The sequence below is a fragment of the Prunus avium genome, chromosome 2 (genome assembly GCF_965620075.1).
Source record: "Prunus avium chromosome 2, drPruAviu1.hap1.1, whole genome shotgun sequence".
Lineage (NCBI taxonomy): Eukaryota > Viridiplantae > Streptophyta > Magnoliopsida > Rosales > Rosaceae > Prunus > Prunus avium.
In genome coordinates, this window is record NC_142285.1 from 7,399,207 (window position 1) to 7,421,614 (window position 22,408).

Here is a 22,408-nt window from a genome sequence, read left to right on the forward strand (position 1 = left end):
TCAGCCCAAAAATGTTTAGCAAGATTTTTACTATTTAGCATCACCCTAGCCATCTCAACAAGAACCCTATTCTTTCTTTCCACAACACCATTTTGCTGAGGGGTAATAGGGGCAAAGAACTCATGTTTAATTCCCATCTCTTCACAAAATTTAAGAAATTGAGAGTTCTCGAATTCAGTGCCATGATCTGTTCTAATTCTAACAAGTGGCAGATGACTAGTCATTTTCTCTTTTTGCAAAAGATGACAAACAGACTTAAACCTTAGAAAGGTTTCAGATTTCTCACGTAAGAATGAGACCCAAGTGAACCTAGAGAAATCATCAACCATGACCAGAATATATTTCTTTCCACCAAGGGACAAGGTTTGGATAGGACCAACAAGGTCCATATGAACAAGTTCAAGACAAACATGTGTTTGAATGTGTTTGACCTTTTTGTGTGACACTCTAACTTGCTTACCCATTTGACATCCTTCACAAACATGCTGATCAGATTTGTCAAGCATTGGTAGACCACTCACTAATTCTCTCTTGGAAAATTTATGCAAGTCTCTAAAATTAACATGACCAAGTCTTTGATGCCACAAGACACTTGTTTCATTCACAACCTTGTTGCAAACTACTTCTTTTGCATCATTGACACCATCAATGCAATAACAATTATCCCTAGACCTTGACACACTCACAATCTCATTGCCACCCTTTCCAATGATTTTGCAGCCATGCTTGGAGTATCTAACTTTGACTATTCCATCATCACACAGCTGACTTACACTAATCAGATTAGATGTGAGACCCTCAACAAACCTAACATTCTTAAGCTCGGGTAAACCAGGGATACAAACAGTACCTTTCCCAACAACTGGAGCCTTATGACCTCCACCAAAAGTCACAGTGCCTCCATCAAAAGGGCTGAGAGATGAGAAAACACTCCGATCACCAGACATGTGTTTGGAACAGCCACTATCAAAGTACCAAGAATTGATATTTGAAGCAGCAAAAGCATTTAGCACAACAAGACATTTGGCATGACCTTTTGTAATCCAAGTAGACCTAGGAACAATGGGTGAACTTATTTTAAGGGAGACAAGTTTGGCAATCTTAGTGACTTCATCTAGCAAATGATCAACTTGATCTTGCAAAGATCTGGGATTCCTTTTAGATTTTGAAGACAATTTTCTGGTCTTATCCTTTTTGTACATATGACATACTGGTCTAATATGACCAGTCAACCCGCACCTGTGACAAGTTGGAACAAACTTAGGTTTTTTGACTACCTTCTGAACAATAGGAGGTGCAATGGCTGGAGATTTTGAATTGACAAACTTAGTGGTAGAGCTGGAAGACATAGAATCAAAATGATTAAATCCAAGACCACTTTTGTCCCCATGAAGTTTTCCCATATTCAACATTTTGTCAATTTTTGTGGCACCAATGGTCATGGATATAATCTTACTTTTTGCTTCATTCAATTCACCTAGGAGCAGTTTGTTTGAGTTCTGGAACCCAATGTTACTCTCCTTGAGCACATTAACTTGATTTTCAAGATTACTCCTAATTGACACATGTGCAACAATTTCTTTTTCTAGAGACTCAAGTTTGTCACTCAACTCCTTTTTGGTTTCTTTTAAGATGAGAATGTCATCTTGAAGTTCTTGGCTATTTGCCTCAAGTTTAAGACTCTCCTCCTTTAAGGAAAAAGTCTCTTTGAACAAGCAATCATATTTTCTTCGTAATGACACGTATGACAGGTCATCAGACTCAAGATCAGAATCATCAGACACAGGCTGCACAGAGGCAACGAAGGCAACTTTTTGGTCTTCATCATCAGAGGAAGATGAATCCTCTTGAGACACTTCACTTTCACTCTCACTCCAACTCACTTTCATGGCCTTGTCCTTTTCTTTGGAGTATTTTTTCTGATTGTTTGCACAGTCAGCAGCATAGTGACCAATGCCTCCACATGTGAAGCACTTGACAGATTTTCTAAAGTCTTTAGTGAAAGGTTTGACATCCTTGTTCCTCTCATTAGACCGATCAGTTGATGGTCTAAACTGTCTCTCACTACCAGAGCTACCCTCTCTAGCAAACTTTCCCTTATCCTTAAGAATTCTCCTAAATTTTTTGACAAACAAAGCCATTTCATCCACAAAATCTGAGGATTTTTCACTACCTTTCAGAGAGGAAACATGCACTCCTTGAAGTGCAACACTTTTTGATTTTTTAGTGTCATTCTCTTCCATATTCAACTCCATCTCATAGGTTTTTAATTTTCCTACAAGCTTGCCAAGCTTAATATCATTTAAGTTTTGAACCTCCATGATTGTGGTTTTCTTTGCTCTAAATCTAGATGGTAGAACACGGAGAATTTTCTGAACAACAAGAAGCTCTTGAATAGGTTGACCAAGACTCATGGCTTCATTGGTGATCATTTCCACTCTCCCTTAGAACTCAGAAATAGACTCAGTTTCAGACATCCTAAGTTCTTCAAATTGTGCAAGCACCATCTGAAGTTTTAGAGTTCTAACTTGGTCATCCCCTTCATGAACTACCCTTAGTTTATCCCAAGCCTTTTTAGCATTTGGGATGTGTTGTATATGTGCAAACTGTGTGCTAGACAAGGCTGTAACTAAGGCATTTCTGGCCTTCTTGTTTGCATATGCAGCAAACACCTCTGCTTCAGTCCATTCAGACCTAGGCTTGGGCACAACTTCACCCTCAACAGTCTTGACTGGAACAATCCACTCTTTTGTGAAATAACCACTTGCATACTCATCAAGAGCATCAAGAAATATCTCAAATTTTTCTCTCCATGCAGCATAGTTATTTCCGTCAAAATAAGGTGGTGAGTTGCAAGATCCAGCAACTCGATCCCTTTCCATAGTGAGTACACCTAAACACCAACGCAAATCCTAGGATCTCTCTATTTGTGTTAAGAGCTGACGCTCTGATACCAATTGAAATTGATACTTAGGTGACGAGGGGTAAATTTATCTAAACAAACAAGACACAACAACACAACAATCAAGAGAACACACACATCAAGCCACAAGGTACCTGCATCCCTAGAAGATTACTAGTGACAACTTAGGCACTCAGAAGGACCCATCAATCTAGGCATCCCCTGTGCTAGCAACAACTATAGTGAAAGTGTGTGTAGTCATCAATATCAATTAAACAGCAAACAGCAGATATAGATGACTAGTCAAACACCAAGAACAGAAACCCAGAAATGCAAACAGATTTTGTTTACCCAGAAACCCACCATTGGGAAAAACTGGGAGTCATCAACCGACTAGGCAATCCACTAAGTAGAAAAAGATTCTTACAAAGGAATACAAGCAAGCTCAAGTAAAACTTAGATCTATTTAGGAAGATGAGCTATACCTCCTTTGTGCAATCTTCTTCTCCAACTTAGCAAAGCTTGAAGCTATGTTCTTCATGGCAATGGCAGCTCCTTTTCCAGCTCGATCATCCCATGGCACTAGCTTGCAAGCTCCAACTCAAACCTAAACCAAACTTTGGATTCAAGGGAGAAAGACCAATTTCTTCAAGAAACCATACTCTTGAAGAAATCAGTCACGAATCCGATCTAGATCTATATGAGAGAATGATTTAAATAGCTAGATGCATATTCATATTTCAAAAGCAGTTTTTCAAAAAGAAATCAATTAGAAAAACTCATAGATGAAATATATGGTTTTCTCTTGAGGAAGAAGAGAAAGATGGCAAGCCAATCTTTCCAAAACTTCCACACAAAAGAGACGACCTCCAAATTGGGAATTCACTTGCCTTTACAGACAAAAGAATCCCTTAGGTCAGACTGACACATGGCAGCTGGGAGAGAAAAGTGAATAGGACAAAACAGATATTTAATCAGCTGGAAATCGTACTGAACAAAGATGACTAGTCAACTTTTATAAAAACAGTTTTAATGCATGATATGCAATGCATGATTTTACCTTTGTCAAATAGCATGAACCTCAATAGGATAGATGAAATTTAAGAACACTTAGAGATGCTAATCTTAATCTATCCTTGAGCTTGATAAATACATATAAAAGTCCTATTACAAAAATGTCAAGGGAAGCCAAAAGAATTAATCAAAATTCATACATTAACAGGGACAAATCTGAATCAGTACATAGTGTGTGTTTTTTTAGTAGTGATTGGGTTTGATGTTTGAGCACAGGGGAGATCACTAGAGCATAGTTTCATTTTGTAATATTATGTAATTGCCTGCTTCATTTAGCAATGGTTCTTCTTCACTTGGTGTATACTTGAAGAGATTTTTTCTCTTGTACTTCTCTAGCAATTCCTCGCACTCATTAGTAATTTGGTTCGTAACCACACTCATAGACACTCTCTAGCCACAAATAATGACTTCTTAAAAGCCTTATTTATAGTGACCAAGGGTTACATGGGTAGGAAATAGGATTAAAATAGGAATCCTAAACCAAGTAGGAATTGAAATAAAAATTTAAAACCAAGCCAATTTGGTGTTGATGTGCTATGAAAATAATTGTTGTATTTGTTATGAGAGAAATCAATTGTGAAAGAAAGGTTTTTGGCATTTGGTAAACTTTTTGTTAAAAGTGATGTTGGTATAATAATCATTTTTTGAGTGTTTGGTATCTTTGTATAATTTTTTTCTTTTTTACTCAAGCTGTTGTTATCTTTGTATGTAATATGAAATGAAATAAACAATCAGAAACTTTGGGTTGGGTTTCGCTCTCTCAAGTCTTCTCTAATAAGAAGTAATAACAAGTAGGAACAAAGAATTGTCCATTTAAATAATCGAATAATGGGGTCCATATTGGTTTTGGGGTCACCCCTTAAGAAAAGCAGATTGTTTCTTCAATGCAAAAACCCTTACCATTCCATTTCTAAAGCTTCTTCTTCATCAGTAAGATAGTAACGAAGGGAACAACGAGTCATGGCTGCTTCTCACACCTTTCCAAGCATTCCGTCTTCCTGTTGTCACTGCTGAATTAGTAATCTCGAGGATGTTGGAAATTAGGAACGTTATTTAATTATTATTTAGTTTCCTTTTATTAGTTGATTGTAATTGATTTGGAGTAGTCTCCAAGTAACCTAGTTTTCCTAGTTAAGCTTGTAATATCTCTATAAATACTTAGCCTTTTGGCTCTATCAATAATACCCTAGAATTATTCTTCTCAACACAATCTCTAATTTCACATGGTATCAGAGCACCGATTCTAGGGCGTCTCTTGAAACTTTTTACAAACCTCATTTTCTTCACGATCCGATGTTTCACAACCCTAGTTGCTAATCTTTGAAATCCTCTGCCAAATTGAGAGTCGTTGGCGCTTTTCATCCTTCACCCATGATGGGTATTCATCTTGTACAGTCATCTTGTTCACCCTCTCCTCAATGATCAATATTTTATTCCCGCTACCAAAGCCATACTATCCCACACTTCCTACATCTAACTAAACCAGCAGTCGCACCCTTCTTTGGTGCTGCAATTTCCTTATGTTTTTCATACCTCCAAGTAATGCTCTCTATACAAATCATATTGAGCCATATCTAGTCATGCTCTCTGTTGCAATCAGATTGAGCCCATGTTTTCATGTCAGACTACGCTTGCCACAACCGCGCCATCTTCGGCCTTCATCAAGCTTATCCATCATTTTCTTACCATGCCGTCTTCATTGCGGTTCCTCCATGAGCCTCGTCACTGCTCACTGAGCAGTTTATTTCCTCCGTGAGCGTCGTCAATGCTCACTGAGCCATCATGTCTTTGGACAACCCACGACATCTCCAACAAACGCAGGAGGCTCTACACTAACACTAGCACCACCGCTGTTGACCAGCCACTGTGTTCATTGATTCTTTGCCCCTGCCTAGAAATGATCGATCGCTCATATCCAAGCCATCGATCGTAATCTTCTTGAGAGCACCTTTGCACAACTGCTGGTCCTTTTTCTCTCTGTGTTGCCATCGCTTCTTTGCACACGACAACCCAACATGAGCTTTCACTTTCTCTCCTTTGTTGATATATCAATTTCTCTCTTTGAGGCTTCACATCAGACCCAATTTTTTGTTTTCTTTCTCTACCTAACTTTTTCTTGGCCAAGTTTGCTATTTTCTTTCTGTCTCCACATCACCCAATTCTTCTTCTTTTTTTGGTCAACTTTTTCGATGGGTCATTTTTCAAAAATAAAAATAAAAATAAAAATTTCACTTTCACGCCATCTTCTTGGCTTTGCTCCTTTTCTATTTTGTTTTTTTTAATCTCTCTTTCATCATTATTTTTCATTCTCTCTTCTCTTTTTCCAAATCTCGACCTTCTACAAGCTTCGGATTTGAGGGGCAGATATGGGAGACAGACACATTGTCACACAGGCAGCTGCACACCATCATCAATAGCTTCCGCACAACTGCACCAGCAACATTATCAATCAGTTGCACTAGCAACACCATCATTCAGCTGCCCCAGCAGCATCATTATTCAGCCTCAAGGCATCATCAACAACATTTGTTGCACATCAGCAACAAAATCACCATCGTTGCACATCATCAACATCAACAACAGCCTCCATACATGCAACATATGCTGAGCATCAGCACAACTTTATTTGGGTGCTGCTTCCTTCAACTCACGACTCTCATACATCGTCGGATTTGAGAGGCGCAACAACCCCCTTTACAGCAGCACACCGCTGCCCCATTTGCCCCTATATTTGCCTCCATGATAGCAGCGACACAGCTGTCCCATTTGCCTCCATTACAGCAGTGACACAGCTGCCCCCTTTACAGCAGTGACACCACTGCCTCATTATCAGCAACCTTTGGGAGTAACACCTTTCACAATCTCTTGTGCAAGTTGGACGTTCTTGATATCCACCCTCCAACTTGAGGGGGAGTGTTGGAAATTAGGAACGTTATTTAATTGTTATTTAGTTTCCTTTTATTAGTTGATTGTAATTGATTTGGAGTAGTCTCCAAGTAACCTAGTTTTCCTAGTTAAGCTTGTAATATCTCTATAAATACTTAGCCTTTTGGCTCTATCAATAATACCCTAGAATTATTCTTCTCAACACAATCTCTAATTTCACAGAGGAAGATTACAAGGTTTGCGTTTGCGGTTTCTCCAGAGGATGAGTGACTGTGAAATTGGTATTTCTAGGTATTTACAGGAAGACAGGTAATAATAATCTAACTGGTCCCTAGTATCATATCAGTTTGATTTGTAAATTGTACCATAATCAGTGAGCTTCCCTAACCCTAGTTGAGAAGAATGAAATTTAAAAGAAAAATAAACCCAATATGTCTCTTACTTGAGTCTTCTAGTTTTTAGAGAATGCTTCAATTGATCCAACAAGAAATATTGAAGAACGAGTGGAAGAGAATGAGAAGAGGGAGCTCTAGACTGATAAAGCGATGGGAACAATAATGTGTGGCGATTTTTTATTTTTTATGCATAGCATCTAGTTTTTTCTTAACAGCACTGATAGAATAAATTATCTAAGTTTATGGACGAGGAGCCATGTGGATCAGTTGCAGTTTCTGCTAGTTTCTTCCACTCCTTAGCCTTCTTTTTCATTTTCTTACCCTTCTCTGCCTCCAACTCTCTAACAACCATCTCCACTCCATCTCTCTTGACATCGTTATCAATCTCCATGCCACTGCCCCATTCATTGCAAGTATAATAACAATTGGTTTGCTGGTCAGCAAAAAATGGCCAGCAGATCATAGGCACTACTGCAGTCAGACTCTCCATGGTTGTATTCCAACCGCTCCAACTGATGGGTGGTTAAGGACTTCTTCATGTGGGCACCAACTTGCTATTTGACCTCTTTCCTTCGTTTCAGCCACAAACTCAGGTGACAAAATTGCAGATTCACCAGCAACCAAATCAGGCCTACTTACCCAAAAGAAGTGAAACTTACTATTTGCAAGTCCCCAGCCAAACTCCACAAGATGTTGCGTTGTCATGACCGCTACACTGCCAAAATGCACATAAACAACTGAATTTGGGGCCTTGGAATTTAGCCATTGAAGGCACTCAGTTTCTTCTTTCCATAAACTGTATCCGATAGGGCTCAAAGAATCTTCTGGTATCTGATTGAGAAGTAATTGGATAGGACAAATGGTATAAAGAGGTGGAATCAGGATATACATGAGAGAGCGTCATAACATCTTGTTCCAAAGCATCAATTGTAAGAAAAACAACTGCTGAAGCTTTATCAACTTCATCTGTTGCTTCCATGCAGAAGTTGAACATCACGTCATCATGATTTGTAGTTTGGATGAAGGTTGGAAGATCCCTTAGACGAATATCTTTCATCCCCGGAATCCAATCTATGACCTTGTCCAAATACCCATTTGTGAAACAGCTCTCATCTACATTTACAGCGAATTAATGAATCAATGAAACATTTCATTTGCAAGTTTATAACAACAATATCTCGTGTCACACTGTCTAGCAAACTATGAATGAACTATTGATTAGGTTTTATTCTTGCATAAAAACACAATCAGCTGGCATCTTATTTGCATAAAAACTGTAGAAACTGATACAATGTAGAAACTAATTTTCCTTTAGTCACTCATATGATCATTATACAATATATATATATACAGTCTCCTTCAGTTGAGGGATCCCTCAAATAGTGTTATTTGAGGGATGGGGCGCTCAACCATTGGATCTGTTTTAATGACCTTGTGTGGCTGAGATTGAATTACATCTTTTAACCCGTTTTCACTCCTGACCCGCCACAAACTCCACTTAAGCTTGGGAACGACGTACGCTGGGAAACCAAAAGTCTCTCTTCTTCCTCCAACGCTTGGAGACCTTTCACGCAGACCAAACGATCCAACGTGAAGAAGAAGACTCACCATCGTCAGTTGAAGAAGAAGACCCACCATCGTCTGTTGAAGAAGAAGACCCACCATCTATGCGACAGAGGTATATATGCTATTATTGGTTCTGATTCTTTCAATATCTGAGCCATGGTTCTTCGATTTGGAGTTCTGGGAGGAGTTCTGATATGGTTTTAATGGGTTTGAAGATCACTCCATATTTGTAATGGGTTTTTAAAGTTTTGGAATATCATGTGTTTGAAGTACAAAAAAACACAATTTGATTAATGGAATTTCGATTATGGGTTTCTGTGTGATGAGTTTCGATTTGGGTTCTATTGAGTAATTCTTAATTCGGGGGTTCTTGCTAATTATTGTTAGTTTTTTTAATGTTAACCCCAATTTATTTATTTAGGGACGAAGTGCTGCTAGAACAAGATGTCAACCCTGTTGGTGTGTAATCCTTCAGCCGAGTTTTTGGAGCTAAAGGAATTGTGTCTGCTCTGTTTTCATTTCCTTTTAGTTGTTTATTTTTTCTTCAGTTTTATTGTGCACCCTTGGATCACAGTCCAAGTGTTTTAATCTCTAGCATAGGTTTAAATGACATGTGTAAGCATCTAATAGGATGCTAGAACTTGAGCTTTTTGTAAATATGGTACAGGGAAGAATATCTCTTTTCCTCTCTCTACCTAACGATTATAACCAAACAGTGGAACAGATATGAAATACACAGAAGCATTTTTTCATTCTCCAGAGCAACGCTCTCTCTCAATTTTTCTGTGATTTTCTTCTTTGCTCCCAAAATATCCAAAATATGAAATGCTGAAACTAAGAATTCTAACATGGTATCGCGAGCCAGGTTCGATTGCTTGAGCTGGGCGTGAATCTGTGATTGAATCGGAGAAATTGGGTTTTGTTTGAGCTAAACTTGAGCTCATCTGAAGATCGCGATTTCTCAAATCCAATGTCTAATATGGCAGGATCGAGTACCTCTGAGCTGCGAACTCCAATTTTCAATGGAGAAAATTATGAGTTCTGGAGTATCAGAATGAAAACTATTCTGAAATCTCATGGTTTATGGGATCTGGTCGAGAATGGGTTAAGTGACCTAGATCTGAAGAAGGAGAAAGAGGAGGTTGTAGACACTGAGAAGTCTATGGTGGTTCAGACTCTGATGAAGGATGCACGTGCACTTGGATTGATCCAAAGTGCTGTTTCAGATCAGCTATTTCCAAGGATTGTGAATGAGGAAACTTCGAAGGGAGCTTGGGATATTCTGAAGCTGGAATTCAGAGGAGGTAAACAGGTACGAAATGTCAAATTGCAAGGGCTGCGTAGGGAATTTGAATATACCCGCATGAAGGATAGTGAATCTTTATCTGTATATCTGGTTAGGTTGTTTGATATAGTAAATCATATGAAGAGTTATGGTGAGGAACTATCTAGAGAGAGAATTGTCCAGAAGCTATTGTTTAGTTTGCCTAAATCTTATGATTCTATCTGCTCTATAATTGAACACTCTAAGGACCTTGAAACTCTTGAGGTTCAAGAGGTTGTTGCTTCACTGAAGAGCTTTGAGCTCAGATTGGATAGACACACTGAGAATTCTATAGAAAAAGCCTTCTCTAGTCTGAATGTTGGTAGGAAAAACCCTGAAAATGGAATTGCTTCTGCAGATCAAATACCTCAGAAAAATTGGAAATCCAATGATGGAAACAAAATGGCCTGCAAACATTGTGACAGATTTCATTATGGCAAATGTTGGTATGAAGGGAAACCTAAATGCCATGGTTGTGGGAAGCCTGGACATATGATCAGAGATTGCTATGGACACAAGAATGTGCAGAGAGTGAATTATGCAAATCAGGAGGAAGATTGTGGCACTTTGTTTTATGTGTGTAATGCTGCAACTGATGTGAAGGTAAATCACTCTTGGTATATTGACAGTGGTTGTAGTAACCACATGACAGGAGATGAGGGACTTTTGGTCAATATTCAAAGGAATTTGAGCTCTAAGGTGAAGATGGGAATTGGAGAAGTGGTCCCAGTTGCTGGAAAAGGGACCTTGGTGATAAAAACTAAGTTAGGCAAGAAGCACATTCATGAAGTAATGCTTGTACCTGGCCTTGAAGAAAATCTGCTTAGTGTTGGGCAAATGATGGAACATGGCTATCACCTTGTGTTTGGAGGAAATGTGGTGAGTGTTTATGACAATCAGTCACTAGAAAATCTGATTGTGAAGGTGCAGATGACAAATAACAGATGCTTTCCATTGACAATGATGCCTGCGAGTGAGTTGGTCCTAAAAGCAAGTGTCACACATTGCTTGCAGACATGGCATAAGAGGTTGGGGCATTTAAATGAAAGAAGTATAAAATTGCTTGAGAATCAAGGGATGGTTCATGGCTTACCTCACTTGGAGCAGAAGTCAGTTGTATGTGATGGTTGTATGCTTGGAAAACAGCATAGGGATTCTTTCCCTTTGGAATCCACTTGGAGAGCTTCAAACCCTTTGGAATTGGTTCACACAGACATCTGTGGACCAATGAAAACAGAATCACTATCTGGAAACAGGTACTTTCTACTGTTTACAGATGATTTTAGTAGAATGTCATGGGTGTACTTCATCAGAAATAAGTCAAGTGCATTGGAATGTTTTAGAAAATTCAAAGCTATGACTGAGCTGCAAAGTGGGTATAAGATAAAAGGCTTGAGAAGTGACAGGGGTGGAGAGTTTCTATCTGGAGAATTCAACAAGTTTTGTGAGGAATCTGGTATTCAAAGGCAGCTAACTATGGCATATTCTCCACAGCAAAATGGAGTGGCCGAGAGGAAGAACATGACAGTAGTGGAAATGGCCAAGTCCATGTTGCATGAGAAAGGTGTTCCCTATGAGTTTTGGGCAGAAGCTGTAAATACAGCAGTCTATTTGCTGAATAGATGTCCTACCAAGGCTCTTAACAAGATAACACCATTTGAAGCTTATACTGGCAGAAAACCAGGAATTGCACATTTAAAAATATTTGGATCTCCTTGTCATGTGTTTATTCCTTCAGCATTGAGGCATAAGCTTGAAGAAAACAGTCACAAGTGTATTTTTGTAGGCTATGGTCTCTGTGAAAAGGGATATAGGCTGTTTGATCCAAGTACTAGGAAGATAATTCTGTCCAGAGATGTGCAATTTGATGAAAATGGCTTATGGAAGTGGGAAAATACAAATGAAGAAGAGATGGTAGTCCCTTTGCCTACTGAGAATCAAAGCTGTGAAACAAGTCAAAGCTTGGATACACCACTGCAAATGGATGAAGAAGTCACATTACAAGCTAAACCAAGTCAAAGCTTGGATACACAAACTCAAATAGTTGAAGATACCACTCTGCAAGATGAAGGCATAGGTGAAAGTTCTCAATTCTTTGATCACACACCAAAGAAATGGAGAAGTGTAAGTGAAATCATGGCTAAGTGTAATGTGTGTATTGTGGAACCTGAAAATTATGAAGATGCAGCTCAAGATGAGTCATGGAGAAAGGCAATGGAAGCTGAACTGGAAATGATAGAAAAAAATGACACTTGGAAACTTGTCGAGAGACCATTTGCTAAACCTGTGATTGGTGTTAAGTGGGTCTACAAGACTAAACTGAATCTAGATGGTACTGTGCAGAAAAACAAGGCTCGTTTAGTGGCTAAAGGCTACTCACAAAAGCCCGGTATTGATTACAATGAGACTTTTGCCCCTGTGGCAAGGCTAGACACCATTAGAACCTTGATTGCTCTTGCTGCACATAAGGAATGGAGCTTGTATCAACTAGATGTGAAATCTGCATTTCTTAATGGAGTTTTAAAGGAGGAAGTATATGTGGAGCAACCACAAGGATTTGTAAAGAAGGATGAGGAAACAAAGGTATACAAGTTACACAAAGCTTTGTATGGTTTGAAGCAAGCACCAAGAGCTTGGTATGACGAGATTGATGCCTATTTCAACAAGGCTGGTTTCAAGAAAAGTCCAAGTGAGGCAACTTTATATGTTAAGGCAGAAGGTTCAGATGTTCTTATTGTTTCTCTATATGTTGATGACATAGTGTACACGGGTAGCAGCACTCAAATGATTGAAGAATTTAGGAGAGATATGATGGAACACTATGAGATGACAGATTTGGGAGTATTACACCATTTTCTTGGAATGGGGGTGATACAGTCTAAACAAAGCATTTTCTTGCATCAGAAGAAGTATGGACAGAAGCTGGTTGAAAAATTTGGTTTGAAAGATTGCAAAATAGTGGCTACACCACTTGCAATGAATGAGAAGTTAAGTAAGAATGATGGAAGTGAGGCTGCAGATGAAGGAGAATATAGACAGATTGTGGGCAGCTTGCTCTACTTGACTGCAACTAGGCCTGACATAATGTTTGCAGCTAGCCTCTTGGCAAGATTCATGCACAATCCCACCAAGAAACACATGGGAACGGCTAAAAGGGTATTGAGATACATTCAAGGAACAATAGACTTTGGAATTGTATTTGAGAAGGGAAAAGAAACTACTCTTATTGGCTATTGTGATAGTGACTGGGCAGGAAGTGAAGATGACATGAGGAGTACCTCAGGGTATGCTTTTACTATGGGATCGGGAGTGTTTTCATGGGCTTCAATTAAGCAAAATACAGTTGCTTTGTCTACAGCAGAGGCAGAATATATAAGTGCTGCAGAGGCTACTTCTCAAGCAAAGTGGCTGAGATTTGTACTTGAAGATTTTGGAGAAGAACAGATTGAAGGAACACAGATAATGTGTGATAACACATCAGCAATTGCTATGGCAAAGAACCCTGTTTTCCACCAGAAGTCAAGGCACATTAACAGAAAGTTTCATTTCATTCGAGAAGCAATTCAAGCCAAGGAGATAGAACTTGTCTACTGCAGAACTGAGGAGCAAATTGCAGATATTCTGACTAAAGCTTTGCCTAAGGACAGGTTTGCATACTTAAGGGAATTACTTGGTGTTAAGTCGGCTAAAGGATTAAAAGGGAATGTTGGTGTGTAATCCTTCAGCCGAGTTTTTGGAGCTAAAGGAATTGTGTCTGCTCTGTTTTCATTTCCTTTTAGTTGTTTATTTTTTCTTCAGTTTTATTGTGCACCCTTGGATCATAGTCCAAGTGTTTTAATCTCTAGCATAGGTTTAAATGACATGTGTAAGCATCTAATAGGATGCTAGAACTTGAGCTTTTTGTAAATATGGTACAGGGAAGAATATCTCTTTTCCTCTCTCTACCTAACGATTATAACCAAACAGTGGAACAGATATGAAATACACAGAAGCATTTTTTCATTCTCCAGAGCAACGCTCTCTCTCAATTTTTCTGTGATTTTCTTCTTTGCTCCCAAAATATCCAAAATATGAAATGCTGAAACTAAGAATTCTAACAAACCCAATTTAGGATGAGTGACGAAGTGCTGCTAGAACAAGATGTCAACCCAATTTTGGAATATCATGTCCAGTAATTGACAACAGTACTTCTCAGTTACAAAGTGGTAAAAGATGATTGTTGATTTTGCTATACTAGTTCAGTATCTTAGTTAAATTTCATACACTTTTATCTGTACATCAGATAGAGTAGAAGGTAAAAAGAAAATGAAATGTAGATGTTTCAGACACTTTTTTCCTTGACAGATAGTTTTGATATGTATAGAACTATATCAGACATTTTGCTGCTTTCAGGAGAAAAAAAAAAAAGATAAAAGATAAAAAGAACAGCATTTTGCTAATGTGCTACCCCAATAATAATGTTTGCGGCTTTCTATCACTGTGAAACATTCGAAGTGATAATGATTGTACTACTTTCTGTTTAGATGAAGACTTGCTGGATGCCAACTTGTGAAATTTATTGAAGTTAATAATCAATTTATTCAAGCAATTCTATGTTGAAGGGCTTTGTGAATACAAGGCTAACCTCTTTGTCCCAAACTCAATATTATTTTTAATAACTGTAGTGTGGTTTTATTTTTAATTTTTTTCTTGCATTGCGGGTTATTAGCAGGGCCGTCCCTGAGATTTTGAGGGCCCTGTGCGAAACTTAAATTGGGGCCTCACATAATCTAATATGAAAAATACTATAAATAAAAATTTGCCATAACTTAATGTCATAAACAATTTTTTTTTAGAACTAAAAGTCACCATCAATAAACATGTAATGACTAACTAAGTCGTTTTGTATATCCAGAAACGTATTTTCTAGTAGGTGAAATGTTTAGATTACAAAGAAAAATTCCAAAACCCTATAACCTGGAAGAAAACCCCAACAAGAAATAGATAAATATTTCTAAAAACTATGTTCTCATATAACCAATCATCAACATGATAATAATTTAATAAAATAAGTCATGTAATATATAGATTGAATAAGTCATGTAAAATAACTTATTAGTGGAGTAATCTTGTTTCGTTCACTCTTGAAGTCCAACATCTGATGTACTGTGGATCTAACATCTTTTCTGGTGTTTGTTTAAACTCAATAAGGATTTTGTAGCTCCTCTCTGTAATAAGGATGTAATTTTTTTTTTTGGTGTGGGTTGGTAATTTGTATAGGGATGACGAGCTGACTTCCTATAATGGATGTTATACATAATTGTTTTTCCATTATGTAATGAATACTTGATGTTATCAAGTTTATTTTATCTTAGTAATGAAAACTTTCAGTTCATAGTATGGCAGTTTTCCGGTGTTTTCTCTTTCACTTTTCTGAACTTCAATGACATACGATAGTTTGTTTCATTGATCCTATATACTAGCAAACTCATACAAGACATTCATTCATATAACACCAAAACTTAACTATGATATTAGAGAACAGCAGCAAACCAAATTTGTTTCCTTTTAATTGAAATGATTTCTGAATGGTTTTCTTTGTTCAATACACTGCGCATCAAAAGGCATTCTATTGAAAACAAAAGTACAAACACAATCTTTCCATTAGGAGGCTAGCTGCAGGAAGCTTGATTGGGCAAACATAGTCTTTTCTTCAAGTATGTCAGTGCTACTCTACAACCCAAGAAATAGGTGGAATCACTGGAGTTCGAAACATCATCCAAAAAACTCATCATCCTGACAAGACAAAGTGAATGAAAAAAGAAATAAAAATTTGAAGATCTCAATAACAAGCAAGTTATATAGGTGGAAGAATTATTATCCATGTCATCAACAAAATAATCCATATCAGCTATGTGTATAACGATAATTACCTGTGACGAAGAACTATTATCCATGCCATTAAAAGCATCTTTGTCAACATTTGAAGATCTATCATGGTCAAAGATAACATCACAAAGTTATACAAGAGGTTAATACGTAATAATAAAAAAAGGAAAAATACAAATAAGTTTGCATTCTTACGATTTTTGAAGCATAGGACAGTTCCTTTTGTCGTGTGTTTGTCCATATTTTCCACACCCATTACAATGCCGACCTTTGTATTTTTCTCTTGCCAACTCCTTTCTGCCCTTAAGTCTTTTCCCACTTCCTTTTGCTTTAACAGGATCTGGTTCATTTATACCAGTTTCAAAAGCAATACTTCTCCTTGCAGAGGTAGTACTTCTTCGGCACCATGAAGCAATGGTTTAATCCTCTCAATCAATGAATCCAATGCCTCATAGAAGATCTAAGTAGCCTCATCACTTAAGATGACTTTATCAATCACATTTGAATATCGTTGGAATAATGCACTGCGTTTTCCTATTAAGGAGTTGTCAACAGATATCTCAACACCATCATTGTCAACCACAAGATTAGATCTAGCAGATCTAGTCCATCTATTCAAAATATATTGATCCGGCAATTCATGAAGCTGGCGTATTTTGTGCAAATATGCCAAAGTATGGCTACATGGGATTCCCAAACTCTCAAACATATGACAGCTACATGATGCAAAATCTGCATATTGGTCATAAACAATTAGCCGGTTTCTTTTTTTCTTTTTGTCATCCATATGTACAACTTTATATTTGCAGTGAGTGGCATTCTCTTCTGTAAGCTCAACATTGTTGCAATAACTCTCCCACAACTGATCTTGAAATTTATAAAAGTAAGTATGTGTGTATATATTAGCCATTTGTCTATCCATCATTATAGGGCACTTAGTTTTTGCCTTCTCATTGATATCAGTGTGATCTGCCATCAATTCCAAGTGTCGTTGGTGTAAAAGTCCTCTATTAAATTGAACCATAAAGTCTACCAAGGAATTGTTTTTTGATACATACCTCTTGAAAAATGCATGCCCACTTTCTGCTCGTTGACTACTAGACATTCCACATGAGAAAATGTGGTTCACATAAGCTGGCACCCATTTAGATCGAATATTAAATATTGATTGCAACCATGTATCTTCATTTAACCCGCTGTTCTCAACAATTCTCTTCCATCTCAAGTCAAACTCATCTCTACTCTCAGAATTCCAAACACATTCTCTAAATTGTTGATAGTGAAGAATACACTTGGGTTTGTCAGAGAATTTATTCAGAATATGCTAGCTACAATACCTGTGAAATGTGTTTGGAAGAGCTTCTGAAATGGCTTAAAAGACAAACTCATTTTGGCTACAGCCCCCTGCCAGTCCAGTTCCGTAGGTCATATTGCAAGCTTTGTTTCAGCAACCTACACAGCTCGGATGAGGCAGAATTCTTCATGAACGTTGTTCCAATGGGTGTGTACTATAACATATCCAAAATTCAGCCCCATTGGATAAATATGGAGTCTATTACCTAGCAAACACAGAGCCATGCTCAGGATGGATTTTATCAGCGCGCAAAATGAGTTAGCAATTTGTTTTGGCCTTAACTTCCTCCTCCGACCTTGGATTGGCCCAAATGATATATGGCTGGAAAGAAGACATTCTGAACTTCAAGTTTGAGTGCTTAAAGTCTTAATTTGCTTAAGGGAAGCCCAATTCGTAAGCCCTTGAAGTTGCTGGTCATGCTGACCTCAGGATGAGCTATTGTTTCTGGTTGGAAGCTTGGTCATGGTGAGCTAGGCATGAGCTATTGAGCTGGTTGGAAGCTTGGTCATGGTGACATGAAGATGAGCTAGGGCTGCTGGTGGGATTTATTGGTGAAGTGCATCAACCAATTCAAATTTTCTAATACAAGTGCATCAACCATTTCAGATTTTATAAAACAAGTGTTGTATGCATTAGCCATTTTGAATTCAGATTTTTCACTTCCCCTAGGCCTATAAATAGGGATGTTCTCTAAGCTTGTAAACACACCCCAAGGGGGGGAGCTCTCAAACACTTCTCTAGAGCTCCCTTCCCTTCTCTCCCTCAAATTCTCTTAGTTTCATTTTCTAGTTTTCAATTGTAGTAATGAAATATTTGTGCTGAAATTCTCCTTAAGTTTTCCAAGTTCTACTTAATTTTCATTGTTATGTAAATTCTTTTCTTTAGTTTCAAGTTTGATTAGTTTCCAAGTTTCAATTATGATTTTTGTTCTTATTCATTATGCTTATAAGTTAATATGCTAGTTTGAATGATTGATCACCATTTAGGCTTGCATGTTAGCTATCTTGGTTTGAATTAAGAGTATACACCATGCTTTAATTCGAATTGAACTATGAATAGGAAGAGTATGTATGGACATTCGACAACAGGGATTAGATACATGCTTGGTTGTTTAAATTGTTCTTCTATGCTTAATGGCACTACAAGAAAATAGGCCTTAGTTGACACTTAATAGTTGACGTTTTTTGCAAAACCATCAACTATTTTATGAAACTTTGACGCTTTTTTAAAAGCGTCAACTACTTAGCGAGTTTACTTGACGTTTTACAAAAAACATCAACTATATATCACTTTCCCTGACACTTTTTAAAAACCGTCAACTCTATATTACTTTTCCTTAACATTTTATAAAGAATGTCAATTGTTTATTACTTTTCGCTGAAATTTTACAAAGAATGTCAATTAAAACCATTTTATACCAGCTGATACTTTTCTAAAATATCCTCAGGAAAAGAGCATGCTAAGTTCGCGGGCATTTCACTCCAAATTCATAAGTGTTTTGCCCTATATTCAACTCCTCTTCCTCTTGGTCACCACTTTTCCCCTTCATTCCAAAACCAAAAATATCAGAGTCCTTAGGGTTTTCCACTCTTCATTTCTTAAATTGGATACAGAAGTTCGAAGAGAATGTGAGTATCAAATCTTAGTGTGCTCATGCTCTGCTAGTTGGGGTGGCAACAATTCAGGTGTATTTCTTATCTATCCAAAGTTATTATAGTTCATATGAATGTATTTTTGCCCACTCTGTTCATCTTTCATTCTCTACAGAGTATTTTCTCTCTCTATGTACATCTCTCAGAAAGTTTTGTGCTTTCTTTCCATTCCTTAGGTACCTGACATGAATCTCACTCAATCTCAAGATGTTTCGGGGAGTTGAACCAGGGAGAACGTTGAAATGGGAGAAAAGTGAAGATTTTTAACAAACAATCAAGAATATTGAAGAGTTTGCTGCCGACAAAGAACTGGGTTTGTGTTCTTTATTGGCCAATATTCCTAATTTTTTCAAGCTTTATAGGTGGGCATTCAATATCTCTACATATCTGAACTACAACTAATCGAATTCAAAAAAAATTAGCATAATTTTTAAGTAATATAAATTATCACTCTCCAGTCAAGTTTAGTTGAGTAGTGGAGTTAGATTCCTTTCTTCTTATCTTTCCCATGGATTTGAATTGTATTCTTTGTCTTATTAGGAAATTAGGATAGTTCCTCTTCTTTTTAGTTAGTGGCGGCAAGGAGTGCCCACCACCTACTCGACATTTTCCCTCACTGAATTTACTACATCTCTTTATATTTAATCAACATATCAATATCATTTTATTTATAATAAAAAATTCAAGATATCACTATCTTGTGGCACTGTAAAAAAAAAAAATAGAACATGCAAATTCATCTTTGTTGGGTGATAAAATTGATTAGGAAAGGTTCTTATGCTAATATAATATAGGTTATAGGTCTTTTCGTGAACTTTTTAATGCTTTTGTGTTTTAGTTTTTGTTAATTGGTGATATTATGTCTTCTGGTAATGTATGGCTGGTTGTTTTGATATAAGTTATAACTATAAATTGAGATCAGTAGCTTTTTTCTTCTAGAAAGGAATATATATATGCTTATTGGCAATAGTAATATACTATTTTAATTTAATTAGGATGATTCTATTATAAAAAACCTATAGATCTAGAAGAAATTGATTACCAATTTTAATCATACTTTTCTGGTATTAGTTCAGTAATTGCAGCCAAGTATTATTATTATTATTTTTTATATGAAAAGGAAGTATGATTTACAAATTTCTTTACATTTCTATTTATATATTGCATTGCAAGATTAATTCTTATCTTGGTAATGTGTGTAACCATTGGTGAAGAGAATGAAGTGGCCTATATTGCAGGGAAGGTTTTTTTAGTTTGAAATGGATAAAACTTGGATGTCAAAAGAATATGAAGATGGTGTTGAGCAATTTATTGCGTTTGCTGTAAGTCATGCTAGTAACCCCAAACTCATGAAATGTCCATGCCAAGTATGTGGAAATTTGATGTTTGAGACTCCTAAAGGGATAAGAGATCATATGTTTATAAGAGGTGTTGATCGAAGTTATAAGATATGGAGTTGGCATGGGGAGGTGGCTGATATTGGAGGAACAACAAGTAGGGAAGTAAATTTTGATCAGTCACCTAAATACGAGGAGGTCCAAGAAACTTTACAAATGGTTAATGCTGCTTATGATCCTTGTACTGCCAACCATGATTCTTTTACATGTCTTACTTCAATGCTTGAACTTACAGTGAGTTGTATCATTTTATACATGAGGTAAGCCAATGCTACATGACATTTTTTTGAGGTATATTGTATTGCACTGCTTTGACGTATTTCACTTTGTTTAGACAATTATATGATCATATGAAGGATGAAGGTCTACTTCAGATGTTTGGCTTTATCAATCCTGCTATTGTATCATTGGCTGGAAATTTAAATAATCAAAGAAAACGGGATGAGAGATCACGAAATATAGCAGATCGTTTGGTGAAGGCAAAAAAAAATCAACTCATAATCATGCCTTATAATCCTGCGTAAGACTACTCTTCAAAGCTTATTAATTTAGATTTGATTATGTAAAATTTACTGAACTCGACTAATATGTACATATTCATTTGCCATAGGTTCCACTGGATCTTAATTGTCATTGACTTCTCATCCATGACTGTTTATTATTTGGACCCATTAAGGAATGATATTTATGAGGATGTCAGAGTAGTTGTAGACAAGTAAGCCATTTCCTATTATATTAAAATTTTAACATACTTTTCATTATGATACAATCAACTAAACTAATGATATTATGCTGGTCTATAATTTGTCTAGTGGGGTTCGAATCTTATATATATATTTCAGTCTTTGCTCTGTTAAATCAATTTATTGTATTTTATTACAATGAGTATGCTAACTTGGTATATGCTGTGTGAGATCTTATTGGCTATTTCACTCAATTAATATTAGCTCTCACTTGATAGATGATGTGTGATGGGAATTCCAATTTTGGCTTTTTGAGAAGATGATATATAGGATCACAAATGTGATTTCCAGTAAGCTCTCTGTTTTTTGGAAAGAAAGTGAAAGCCATTGATTGTTTGTATGGCTGCTGTGGTCTTAGAATCTTCATGAAATATGGTAAATTTGTTCATAGTTTATACTTGTTCGAAAATTGTTCGAAAATTCTAACTGATTACATGTATGTTACTTTTCATCTTTGGCAGTTTTGTATCATATGTAACTGCGAAATTGTTTGCCCACTGCAAAATTAAGTATCATATGCAGTTTTGTTTGGCAGGTCTTGTTTGGCAGTTTTGTTTGGCAGGTCTTGTTTGGCAGTTTTGTTGTAAGGCTGCTGGTCATCTGTTTTGAAGGTCTTGTGTGTGCTTATATTCTATTTTTGTCACTTATAAAGTTATTTGTGCAGTTAGACTCTAGTAGTTGTACTACTTGATTATTTGATCCTACTATCTTTCTTTTAATGTGCATTTCATGTCCTATCGAAGTAAGAACTCTCTGGATGTAAAATGGGGAATATTGTACTAGAACACAAGAGGTTTCTACTGGAAAAACTCATTTTATTTATGGATTTTAGTGTGTATATTTGGCAATGCATGGCTTGTATAGTTTGTTGAAACTAAGTGAACAAATGCACTAGTATGATGTATTTTCAGTTGATTAGTTTCAATATCTGCAAATTATTTTAGAAGTATTCTGTGCTTTGAATTATTTTTTATTGTGATAAAGTTAGCTCTTTTGGTTTCCAAGATTTGGTTTTGATTAAGTGATAAGCTCTTAATAATGAGATTAGTTTTCATAGTTGTAAAATAATATATTGCATAGGCCAAACCTAGTCCCAGCTGGATTTTATAAAAATAAAAAAATAATAAAAAAAGAAAAGAAAAAGGGCTCTTTATCCCCACCTAGTCCAGCGGGATTATAAAAAAATTGTTGGCTCCCCCTTGTTTGGGAAAAAAAAAAAAGGACACATACAACAAATGTCACGTACG

At 36.8% G+C, this 22,408-nt stretch overlaps 3 protein-coding genes across 12 annotated transcripts; 1 reads left to right on the forward strand and 2 right to left on the reverse strand.

The window, feature by feature from the left end:
• Positions 1–2,444: 2,444 nt before the first annotated feature.
• Positions 2,445–2,882, reverse strand: LOC148296378 (uncharacterized). The gene has a single exon (XM_088248506.1). The coding sequence runs from the start codon at positions 2,880–2,882 to the stop codon at positions 2,445–2,447; it is 438 nt and encodes a 145-aa protein (XP_088104632.1).
• A 4,583-nt stretch (positions 2,883–7,465) lies between these two features.
• Positions 7,466–8,922, reverse strand: LOC110774419 (7-deoxyloganetin glucosyltransferase-like). The gene is made up of 4 exons (XM_088248507.1): positions 8,751–8,922; positions 8,147–8,370; positions 7,762–8,088; positions 7,466–7,690 (listed from the first exon to the last, which is right to left on the reverse strand). Exons 1-4 carry the CDS (start codon positions 8,920–8,922, stop codon positions 7,466–7,468), a joined length of 948 nt encoding a protein of 315 aa, XP_088104633.1.
• A 9,972-nt stretch (positions 8,923–18,894) lies between these two features.
• Positions 18,895–22,058, forward strand: LOC148296379 (uncharacterized). 10 transcript variants are annotated; one of them, XM_088247833.1, is made up of 6 exons: positions 18,898–19,054; positions 19,198–19,383; positions 20,260–20,678; positions 20,753–20,938; positions 21,029–21,133; positions 21,684–22,048. In XM_088247833.1, exons 3-6 carry the CDS (start codon positions 20,281–20,283, stop codon positions 21,850–21,852), a joined length of 858 nt encoding a protein of 285 aa, XP_088103959.1. In that variant the 5' UTR covers positions 18,898–19,054; positions 19,198–19,383; positions 20,260–20,280; the 3' UTR covers positions 21,853–22,048. The 10 variants fall into 10 exon arrangements, 4 of the variants coding, with proteins under 4 accessions (XP_088103959.1, XP_088103960.1, XP_088103961.1 ...); XM_088247834.1 differs by having other exon boundaries at positions 18,899–19,054; positions 19,198–19,334; XR_015833423.1 differs by adding an exon at positions 21,380–21,536 and having other exon boundaries at positions 18,895–19,054; positions 19,198–20,678; positions 20,753–21,133; positions 21,684–22,058.
• Positions 22,059–22,408: the final 350 nt, after the last annotated feature.

Bases quoted from the DNA above. Each gene is read 5' to 3' on its own strand.
- LOC148296378 (XM_088248506.1), bottom strand. From the start codon at position 2,882: ATGGAAAGGGATCGAGTTGCTGGATCTTGCAACTCACCACCTTATTTT.
- LOC110774419 (XM_088248507.1), bottom strand. From the start codon at position 8,922: ATGGTGGGTCTTCTTCTTCAACAGACGATGGTGGGTCTTCTTCTTCAA. The intron at 8,371-8,750 runs GTTTGTGGCGGG...CTGTAAATGTAG, and splicing joins CGTTCCCAAGCTTAAGTGGA to ATGAGAGCTGTTTCACAAAT. The intron at 7,691-7,761 runs GTTGGAATACAA...TTTGCTGACCAG, and splicing joins ACCACCCATCAGTTGGAGCG to CAAACCAATTGTTATTATAC.
- LOC148296379 (XM_088247833.1), top strand. From the start codon at position 20,281: ATGGATAAAACTTGGATGTCAAAAGAATATGAAGATGGTGTTGAGCAA. The intron at 20,679-20,752 runs GTAAGCCAATGC...CACTTTGTTTAG, and splicing joins TGTATCATTTTATACATGAG to ACAATTATATGATCATATGA. The intron at 21,134-21,683 runs GTAAGCCATTTC...TATCATATGCAG, and splicing joins GTCAGAGTAGTTGTAGACAA to TTTTGTTTGGCAGGTCTTGT.